The sequence below is a fragment of the Spermophilus citellus genome (genome assembly GCF_964194105.1).
Source record: "Spermophilus citellus genome assembly, chromosome: 10".
NCBI classification, from domain to species: domain Eukaryota; kingdom Metazoa; phylum Chordata; class Mammalia; order Rodentia; family Sciuridae; genus Spermophilus; species Spermophilus citellus.
This window is the reverse complement of record NC_138197.1, coordinates 72,858,959-72,870,012: the sequence shown is the minus strand read 5'-3', so window position 1 is coordinate 72,870,012 and position 11,054 is coordinate 72,858,959. Positions and strand designations below refer to the sequence as shown.

The 11,054-nt window shown below is 43.5% G+C and overlaps 1 protein-coding gene across 2 annotated transcripts; it reads right to left on the bottom strand.

The window, feature by feature from the left end:
* Positions 1 to 4,690: 4,690 nt before the first annotated feature.
* On the bottom strand, positions 4,691 to 8,130 carry PRR13 (proline rich 13). Of its 2 annotated transcripts, none has more exons than XM_081310235.1 (4): positions 7,941 to 8,130; positions 7,353 to 7,391; positions 6,598 to 6,971; positions 4,691 to 5,331 (listed from the first exon to the last, which is right to left on the bottom strand). In XM_081310235.1, the coding sequence occupies exons 2-4, from the start codon at positions 7,369 to 7,371 to the stop codon at positions 5,290 to 5,292; spliced, it is 435 nt and encodes a 144-aa protein (XP_081166361.1). In that variant the 5' UTR covers positions 7,372 to 7,391; positions 7,941 to 8,130; the 3' UTR covers positions 4,691 to 5,289. The 2 variants fall into 2 exon arrangements, with proteins under 2 accessions (XP_081166361.1, XP_081166360.1); XM_081310234.1 differs by having other exon boundaries at positions 7,949 to 8,127.
* Positions 8,131 to 11,054: the final 2,924 nt, after the last annotated feature.

The window sequence follows — 11,054 nt, the reverse complement described above, 5'->3', positions numbered from 1 at the left end:
ACTATAGCAGTTAAGTGTATTTAAGACAAAATGGCCAGGCATAGTAATGTGCACCTATAATCATATGAATATATACACACACATATATAATACACACACATAAACAGACAAACCAACTCAGGTACAAATGAGAACCAATAATATGCTCTAATTTGATATAAAACAGGGGAGAAGAATGATAGGAACAATGTAAGGTAGAAATAAAGAGAGAAGATTTGACTATGCATAGAATAACTAGCTCTAGAGGTTTAAAAAAGAATCTGGTAGTCAGGGTTGTCTTGTGGGAATCTGGAATGAGATGATTATTTTTCACCGAACATCCTATTAAAAATGTTGCAGGGCAGGGCCGGGGTTGTGGCTCAGTAGCAGAGCGCTTGCCTCACACATGTGAGGCAGTGGGTTCAATCCTCAGCACCACATAAAAATAAATAAATAAAATAAAGGTATTGTGTCCATCTACAACTAAAAAAGAATATTAAAAAAAAAAATGTTGCAAGGCCAGGCACGATGATGCACACCTGTAATCCAATAGGCTAGGGAGGCTGAGACAGGAGAAATGGAAGTTCAAAGCCAGCCTCAGCAACTTAGCGGGACCCTGTCTCAAAAATAAAACAAAAAGGGCATGGTGGCACACACCTGTAATTCCAGCAACTTGGGAGACTGAGACAGGAGGACTGCCAAGTTCCAGGCTTGCCTCAGCAATTTATCAGGGCCCTAAGCAATTTGGTGAGACCCAGTCTCAAAATAAAAAGGGCAGAAACATAGTTCAATGGTAAACAGCCCTGGGTTCAATTCCCAGTATATTAAAAAAAAAAAAAAAAAAGGTGTAGGACCAGGTGTGGTGATGCATACCTGTAATCCCAGCAATTTTGGAAGCTGAGGCCAGCTTCAAAATATACAAAGGGCTGGGGATGTAGCTGATCAGTGATAGAGTACCCCTGGGCTCAATCCCCAATACCAAATACATACATACATATCAAATTGTAGGGCTGAAAGTGTAAGTCAGTGGTAGAACATGTGCCTAACATGGACAGGGTCCTGGGCTCAATCTCCAGTGGGGATTAAAAAATGCCAGGAAGGGGAGATGCATTTTCCCCAGTTAGAAATAGGGAAAAGGGGGTTAGTTAATTTTCTTCCCAATTTCTTTCTTATTTATTTTGCATGGTGCCAGGGACTGAACCCAGGGCTTTGTGCCTGCTAGGTGAATACTCTACGACTGACCTATACCCCCAGCCCCTCTGTATTTCTCTTTGTATTTTCTCCCCCCATTTCCCTCTCACTGTCTCTCCTTTATTTCTGGTTTATTTATCAATATCTGTTTCTCTTCAGTTTACAATCCTCTCAGGCCCACATCTCCCTTCTTCTCAAAAAAGAAGAGTTGAACCTGGGCATGGTGGGCACATGCCTATAATCCTAGTGGCTCTGGAGGCTGAGTCAGGAAGATGGTGAGTTCCAAGCCAGCCTCAGCAAGTCAGCAAGACTCTAAGCAACTTAGTAATACCCTGTCTTAAAATATAGAAAAGGGCTGTGGGGGCTGGGGATATAGCTCTGGTAGTAGAGTGCTTGCCTCACATGCACAAGGCCCTGGGTTCAATCCCCAATCCGAAAAAAAGAAAGAAAGAAAAGGGCTGTGAATGTGGTTCAGTAGTTAAGTGCCCCTGAGTTCAATCCCTGGTACAAAAAAAAAAAGGAAGAATTGATAAAGGAAAACATTGAGTAAGGAAAAAAAAAAATTGGTGGGTGGTACTGGGGATAGAACCCAGGCCTCACACATGCTAGGCAAGTGCTCTACAACTCAATTTTATCCCCAGCCCTGAAAAAAACTTTATAATCTTAGAATGGCCCCCATTCCAGGACAATGGAAAAGTGAGTCTTGGCTTTGGATGTTCTAATAAAATTAAAACCTCGCTATAAAGTACAGGAACATCTCAAACATCTTTTACATAACTCTCTGCAGGAACAAGCTATAGATACAGCCAACAGAACATTCCCTCCCTCTGCTTCTTCAAGAACAGCACATGGTTCCAGGCCGGTGGATCCACCTCTAAGACATCCCTCAAGTCCACTCCTCCAGCCACATTCCTTCTGGCAAGTGCCTATACAGTAACATGGGTGTGGAAGCTACTGAACTTCATTCTACACCTTCTTACAACTCTGTGACTTTGTGAAGCTCCTTATTCTGCCTAAACTCATTAGGTTAAAAGTCCACACTCAAGAGCCACACTGCTTGAGCTCTAATCCACCTGAACCATTACTAACGCCTGAACTTGAACAAGTTATCTAATTTTATTTTCCAAGGTGGGAGGCAACACTGGGGATGAAATCCAGGGGTGTTTTACCACTGAGCTACATTCTCAGTCCTTTTTTATTTTTATTGTGCTGGAGATTGAAGCCAGGGACACTTTATCACTGAGCTAAGTCCCCAACCTTTTTATTTCTTTATCTCACTAAGTTGCATAAGCTGGCCTGGAACTTGCAATCCTCCTGCCTCAGCCTTGCAAGTTGTTGAGATTAAAGGCATGTGCCACCATGCCGGGCAGTTATTAAGTACTTCAGCTTGCCTCATATACAAAAATAGAAACAATAATACCGAATTCACAGTTGCCATGAATATTTACAGAAGTTATAAAGAAAAGCACCGAGTGCGTGGCACATCAGAAATGCTTTGTTAATGGTTAGCTGATATTTACTAGGAACTAGGAAACTCCTGTCATCTGGAGTCCCAAACCAGCCCTAGCTCATTTTTCCAGTTAGACTGTCACTCCTCCCTTTGCTCCCTCACTGCTTAATTCCCTGTCTCTATTGCTTTCCTTGTTCAGTATTTTCATTCTATTCATGTATCCATCAGCTCTATTAGATCTCTCGGGTCATGAAAGGCAGTGACTGACTTATTCCTCTTTGTAGCTTATCACCTACAACACAGTATTTTCCTCAATAAACTTTCCAGAATATCAGTCTAATCCCACTGGGATACCTGTGATTCCCAACATGCCATGGAGCTTTATGACTCTACACTAAGCACAGGCTATTCCTAGCTCTTTACCCTCCACATGGTAAATTCATCTTTTTATCTTTTCTACCCTCTCAAGTCCCAAAAGATAGTTCAAATGTCCCTTTTTTGTGTGTGTGTGATGTCATCTTTGACTCCTCTCCCCTCCCAATGATAATTATTTCAATGTTTTTATCCCTGGTACTCTAGGAATTGAGCCCAGGGGCACTCTATTTCTGAGCTAATTTTTTTTTATTATTTTGATACACGATCCTGCTAAGTTGCCAAGGCTAGCCTCAAACTTGCATTCCTCCTGCCTCAGCCTCCTAAGTATAGTATACGCCATACATCTGGCATTTATCTTTATTAATTACTTTTCTTAAATGCCTCTTCCTCCACTCAATTTATCTTTAAATACCCAGTGTATTACACATTTAATCCCAGTGGCTCTGGAAGCTGAGGTAGAAGGATCACAAGTTCAAAGCCAGTCTCAGCTTTTAGCAAGGCCCTGTCTCTAAATAAAAAAAAAAAAAAATTAAATGTTTATGTTTTAGTTATAGGTGGACACAATATCTCTATTTTTTCTTTTTTTAATGTGGTGCTGAGGATCGAACCCAGTGCCCTCATGCATGTCAGGCAAATGCTCTACCTCTGAACCACAACCCCAGCCCCCCAATTTTTTTTTTTAAGATTTTTTGGTGAGGAGGTGTAGCAGGGATTAAACCCGGAAGTGCTTTACCACTAAGCTAAGTTCCCAGCCCTATTTATTTATTTATTTTGTGGTGCTAGAGATCGAACCCAGGGACTTGTGCATGCAAAGCAAGTACTCTACTGACTAAGCTATATCCCCAGCCCCTAAATAAAGTATTTTTAAAAAGGGCTAAGGAGCCTGGGGTTGTAGCTCAGTGGTAGAGTGCTTGCCTGGCATGTATGAGGCACTGGGTTCAATTCTTAACACTGCATATGAATAAATAAGTAAAATAAAGGTCCATCAACAACTGAAAAAGAAATTTAAAAAAAAAAAAGGGCTAGGGATGTGACTCAGTGGTTAAGCACCCCTGGGCTCAATCTCTGGTACCAATAAATAAATAATTTGAAATTTAATTAATTTTAAAAAAACCCAGTGTGTAGTACTGTGCATGGCATATATATAGTAAGACGGTGGCCCTCAATTTTTGCATGCATCAGTTTCACCCAGTTTCATAAAATTATTGATTTGTAAGGCCACATCCATAAAGAATCTTTTTTTCTCTTTTAATATTTTTTTAGTTGTCAATTGAGCTTTATTTTATTTATTGATATTCGGTGCTGAGAATTGAACCCAGGGCCTCACATGTTCTAGGCAAATGCTCTAACACTGAGCCACAACCCCAAGCCCCAAAAAGAATCTTATTGAGACTATTTGGGCTCTGTCTCTCTCTCATAGCTAGTGGTTGAAAACCTCTGCAGCCAGGTACAAAAACATGCTAAAGGCTTATATCCATTCATCCAAGGGAACACAATAAAGATTCATTCTGCTAAGACTGAACCAGTTTTTAAGGTTCCTCCCACTTATGAAACATAGCAATAGTATAGTGTCTTCCTCGCTGATGCTCTGGTCCCTTACTACAGAACTGAAAAAACTGAAAGGGACTGCAGAGGGTAGCAAAAGTAGTCCAATGTGCTAAGCCCAGCCAAGGTAATGGCACAGGCGAACAGAGATCAGGAGAAATAGTTTTATTTGGACCCAGAGTTGAAGAATGAGAGTAGGACCTGAGATAGCATATTTTGTTAAGGAGTAGAGATTAGCTTACAAAAGGGCAGTCAGAGATCATCAGCCAAGTGGACTCTACTTCCCAGCAGCCTTGCTTAGCACAATCAATAAAAGGACTGCTGGGAAATATATTTGCCACTAATTCACCCCAGTGTGCCATCATTACAAAAGTGTACAGGTTTTTCATCATTGTGAAATTTCCACAAACCCCCCTTTTAAAAGGAAATTTTAAAAGATCACATTTTACAGAACTTAAACTTGTCTTCAGCATTTAGCTCAGAGGTCTCACCATCTTCAAAAAACCAGCTTCCCTGCTAAACTTTTCAGCTATAAAATCTATCAAGCAGTGAGAAGGCTGCCTTTGCTAGCCCATTGCAATCCTCTTCCCATTTTCCCTAGCCAGTCAGGACTGAACAGCAGGGTAAGGCTCAGGTGGGGACAGGATGGAGGGGCACAAGGGCTAAATTCCCCCAGTACAACACGGCAGTTGAAGCTTGATGGGACAGCAGAACTGGTGAGACTTGAGGGGAGGGTCCAGGCCCTGTATTCAGTCAGAGTCACTGCTGGAAGAGGAGGAAGAGGAGGAATGCTGCAAGGGGAAAGGGGAAAGGACATAGCATCAGATCCAAATGACCTTTGATAAATGCATGGGTCATTCTTCGGTATCCCACCCCACCACCCAAGTATTCAAAGGGCAGGAATCTTGAATCAGACTGTCCTTTAAACAACAAAAGCAAGGAATTCCTTCAGCAGTGAGCATCCCAGAAAGGATTAAGTCATCCTAAATAATGGCACAGAACTTAATATGATGTCTTTGGAGCAAGTTTACAACTTTCCATACCAGAGCCAATGTCCAGGTAAGGAATACATTATAGGCACAAGCACAGTACCAAGCCAGGAAACAGCTGCTACCTTATAAATGCGTATTGGTTAGCTGCATTCAAAGTCCCTACAAATCTAAGAAATTGGATTCTGTGACTCTTAAGAAAAGAAAGTAGAAATGGCAGGTGCATGTGCATATATATCTACTTTTTTCCTAAGCCCCAAAAGGGAGGAAGTAGGGAAGATGGGAGAGAAGGCTGGGGAAGTCCTACTGAAAGTGCCTTATAGGGATACTCCCATCAACACTACCATTAAAAACATTTTTAAATCTCTCCAGGGTAATTTCTTCCTCATTAATCTCACCTTTTCTTCTCTTCAGATTTTTCTACAAAAGACCCAAATCCACAAAGCAAACAAATAAAATGTAATTTGAGTCCTCTTTAGGATCCAGGTTAGTTTACTCCTTCCCAAGTCCTCAGAGCTGCTTCTATCCTTGCTAATTAGCACTCCTGTAGAATGAAGATTCTTTGCCATGAAGCTAAGCATGAAACCCCCTTAGCCCTAGGCTTTGTCTGAGGATGAGTCACAGAAAGCACCTATGTAATTAACATAACACCCTAAGAATACTGACAGAGAGAAAGAAACTCCAGGAACTAGGACCAGATTATTATTCTGTTAATTATTATATAACACTGCTTTGTCAAAGGGCTGACTCAATTAATTGACATTGTACAACTTCAGTGGGTGTGTCCAACTTGCTAAAGTGTACACCTGAGGGGCAGGGAGCAAAAGTTCTGGGAAAGAGTAAGGTATATTCATTCTAAGGCTCACCTTTGCCCTTTTCAGATGGGAGGGACCGGAAACCTCAAGATTATCTGATTCTTACCAGTAGGATTCCTTTACAAAAAGCAAGAATCATCTTCCAGAGCAACCCAGAGTCCATCCAGACTCTGAAACCCCCTCATCCAACCCCTGCCCACCTAGTCCCTTTCAAGGACAACCCTTTACTAGCAGGGCTCCAGAGGACACTAACCTTGCCATGCTTGTGGTGTTTGTGCATCTTTTTATGAGCTTTCTTCATTTTCTTCCTCATCTTCTTGTCCATTATCATTCCTGGGCCTACCATGCCAGGAGCCATGGGGTTCACAGGAGGCATACCAGGGGCAGGTGGTGGGTATGGAGGAGGGTAGGGACCTGAGGGTTGATGTCCTGGATATCCTGGTTGTGGAACAGGATAAGGGGACACACCTGGAGGAAAACCTGGCATACCCTGGGGAGGTCCTGGGGGAGTGGGACAGGGACCAGGAGGAAAAGCCGGATTGACAGGTGGTGGATGTGGTGGATACCCAGGATTGGAACCTCCAGGGTACCCCAAGTTGGGGGGATGTGGATTTGGCCCTGGGTGCCCTGGTGGAAGAACCAGAGAACAAATAAATATTAGTATAACCCAAAACCTCTGACAAAAAAAGAAAGAAAAAAAAAAGATCGACTTTCTTACCTAATACTTAAAGGAAAATAAAAGGCAAGGGGATGGGAGGTTAAGCGAGAGAAACGTGAGTTGGGGAGAAAAAGGAAAACGTCCTGGCAGGGCTGGGGAGAAAGAGACAATGAACTCTGGAAAGCCAAAATTTTGGTAGCAGTGGGCCGAGGAGAACTTTGCTTTTGCAGGTGAACCAAGAGGCAGAGGCGGGGGACGGAGTGGGGGGGCTGTTAATACAAGAAAACTTCCTGTTGTGCGCCCATTGGAAAGTGAGTGGGCTGGGAGAGGAGATTCCCCCAAACACCTACCGGCGCTGGGATTCCACATATTCAGGTGTTTCCTCAAGCCTGAGGAGAAAGAAAAGAGGCAAAAAGCTAATGGCTCTAAGGCGGGTACTAAGGCGATTTAGAGCTGGAGCCCAACCTCCGGGTCCCCGCCTCGCCTAGGTTCGCCCACTTAGAAAACCACCGTAGCCCCGCGTAAATGTTTCTTTTCAGTCGTTCCTTCGCCCCCAATATCTACCGTATTCCCAGTTCCCTGATCTGGTTTCCAGGGCCCCTCCACCTTCACCTTCACCACCTGCGACCGCACCTGGAGATGTCTAACTCTCCGGAAGGAGAAACCGCGTCTGTCAGATCACCATCACCCTTTCTCTGGGCCTGAGTGCTGAGGACTTTAACCACCCAACCTTAAAGGCCCCCGCAGAGGTCCCCACTTCAGGCTAAGAGAAGGATCTTCTCCGAGGCAAAGTAAGAGGAAGGAATCTCAAGATCCTCCAAGGCTTCAATAAGTTGACACACCCCCTTCCCCCAAAGAAAGGGCAAATGGAGATCCTAGCTACCAACTGCAAAGGGACACCTGCCCCGGAAAAAGAGAAAATTGGAGAATCCAGATACCGGGTCACCTTCTCACAGTCGCCTGGGATCAAGATCCGTCCTCCTCCAGTCTCAGCTCACACTTCCTGGTCACCCCCACCCCATGCTTCGGCACCCGCCTCTATTATCACCTAATTGGTCACCCGGCATGATGATTGGAGAGCAGACTCGTCAATCGCTGAGGTCCTTTTAGACTAGGAGGAAACAGTTGCTCTCGAGGCGAGGCGGGCGGCTGGGCGAGCGGGGGATGGGGGGGGGGCGGAGCCAGTTGCCGGTCAAAGTCCCGGCGAGGCGGAGCAGGAGTTCTGTCATTGTTTTCTGAGTTCATATCAGTGGTGCAATACATTGTAATGTGACCACATCTTGCTAAGTGTTATCATGTAGAAATATTGAGAGCTCTAGAAAAGGACAAGAAGCTGTTGAATCCCAACCCCAAATCCCAATATTGCCAGCTCCCTCTTCTCCACTATGTGAAGCAAAGAAACATACTTGGGAAAAAACAGATCCTAATCTCTCCCAGGTTTCCTGTCTCACTTGCATAGCTCCCCCCCCCCCCCCCGTCTCTCCAGTTTACCGTGCCTCCTCTCCTTCAGTTTTCTCTCTCCCACCGACCCCCAAGGCAACATCACTAACCCTTTTGTCTCCCAAATACATCTAGAATCCTTCCACTTCTATCTTCCTCTCTCCCAACCAGCCATCATCTCTCCTGGATTGCTGCAATAGCCTTTTCTTTGTTTGTTTGTTTGTTTTTTAAACAACACAATCAACAAACTTGATCTAATGAATATGTAGAACCATAGACCCAAAACTTAAGGACTGTTTTTTTTTTTTTTTTTTTTTTTCAGTATTCGGGGTTGAACCCAGGACATCACATATACTAAAAAAGCACTCTTGGGGGCTGGGGATGTGGCTCAAGCGGTAGCGCGCTAGCCTGGCATGCTTGCTGCCCGGGTTCTCAGCACCACATACAAACAAAGATGTTGTGTCCGCCGATAACTAAAAAATAAATATTAAAATTCTCTCTCTCTCTCTCTCTCTCTCTCTCTCTCTCTCTCTCACTCTCTTTAAAAAAAAAATAAAAATTAAAAAAATAAACAAGCACTCTATCACTGAGCTATATCCCAGCCTTATCCTCTTGAAAGGGTAAAGTTTCTAAGCTGGAAAGCTTGAATTAAAATGTAAAAGATTAGGTATTATTAAGTTCCTCTGTTACACCCAGATTCCTGAGATAGTTAAGACAACGCCCTACTGACCATTCAGCCTAGGGCCCTGTGCAGTTTGTCACAGGGCCCGAACCAATCAGTTTGAATGTGTACCCAGTTTAGAAGTGACCAATCACCCCTGCCCAGCCTGAACTGCCAATGAATGAACTAATCATGTATCAGAGTTGTTGTTCAATTTTCCTGCGCCTCATGATGATTTGTTCTGATGTATGCAAAGCCCCCCACCCCTCCAAAAAGTGTACTTAAGCTCTGCTTGACCTCTACTCTGGGCTCTGGGCTGCTCTCCCTTCTTGAGTGAGCACGGAGCCCCAGCGGCTGGAACGAATCCCTAATAAATCCCCCTTGCCATTGCATGGAGCTAGTCTCGTGTGGTCTCTCCTTCTCTGACGCTTCGCCGGACCCTTACACTCTTAACCTTCATTTCTTTTTTCTTTTTTTTCTTAAAGTAGGGATTGAATCTGAGGGCATTTTACTACTGAGCTACATTCCCAACCACCACCCACTTCTCTCTCTCTCTCTCTCTCTCTCTCTCTAAGAGGATCACAACTTGGGGGGGGGGGGAGGAGAGGGAGGGGAAGAGAAGGAGAGAAGGTCTTGCTAAATTGCTGAGTCTGGCCTCAAACTTGCAATCCTCTTGCCTCAGCCTCCTGAGTCACTGGGATTACAGGCATGTGCCACAGTCCTGATAACCTGTTCAGTCTCCCCACACACAAACTTATTTTTGTACCAGGGATTGAATCCAAGGGGGCACTTTACCACAGAGCTACATCCTCAGCCCCAATTTGTTTTCTTTTTTAATTTGAGACAGGATCACATTAATTTTTTTGAGGCTGGCCTTGAATTTGAGATCCTCCTGTCTCAGCCTCCCAAATTGTTGAGATTATAGGCCTACACCATCTTGCCAGCTAGGCTCATTCTTTTTTTTTTTTTTTTTTTTTTTTTTAAGAGAGAGAGAGAGAGAGAGAGAGAGAGAGAGAATTTTAATATTTATTTTTTAGTTTTCAGCAGACACAACATCTTTGTATGTGGTGCTGAGGATCGAACCCAGGCCGCACGCATGCCAGGCAAGCGCGCTACCGCTTGAGCCACATCCCCAGCCCTAGCTCATTCTTGTTAAGCACACCGAGATCATAAATAAAAATCATTCACATTCTAAGGCAAGCATTTCTCAACTGAGGTAATTCAAATTTTGAAGAATTGTATAATACATACCATACTCTCTGACCAAAACAAACATTAAGCCCAGGGCCTTGAACATACTACACAAGCTCTCTAGTGCTGAGCTACATCCTCAGCCCTTTTTTATTATGCTTGTTAATTTTATTTTGAGAGATTCTCACTAAATTGTCCAAGATGGCCTTGAATTTGCTATCTATCCTTCTGCTTCAGATTCCAAGTAGCTGGAATTACATATATGGGGCCCTGCACTCTCATATGTTTTGTTTTGTGATATTATTGTTGTTTTGTTTTGTTGGAACTAGGAATTGAACCCAGAGAGAACTCCATCACTGAGCAACTACATTCTCAGCCCTTTGCATCTTTTGAGTCACAGTCTTGCTGTGTTGCCCAGGCTGGCCTCAACATGTGATCATCCTGCTTCATCCTCCAAAGTTGCTGAGATTACAGATATGCATCACCACGCCTGTCCCTCTAATTTTTTGTTGTTGTTGTTTATTTGCACCTGGAATTGAATCCAGGGGGATTTTATCATTGAGCTATGTCCCCAAACCTTTATATGTTGAGACAGGGTCTCACTAAATTGCTCACAAAACGTTAAATTGCCAAGGCTGGTCTTAAATTTGCAATCCTCCCAACTCAGCCTCTGGGATTACAGGCATATGTCACCAAACCCAGCACTCCCATGTGTTTTATTTTTGTTTTTGTTTTTAAATTTTTTTTGTTTTGTTTTAGT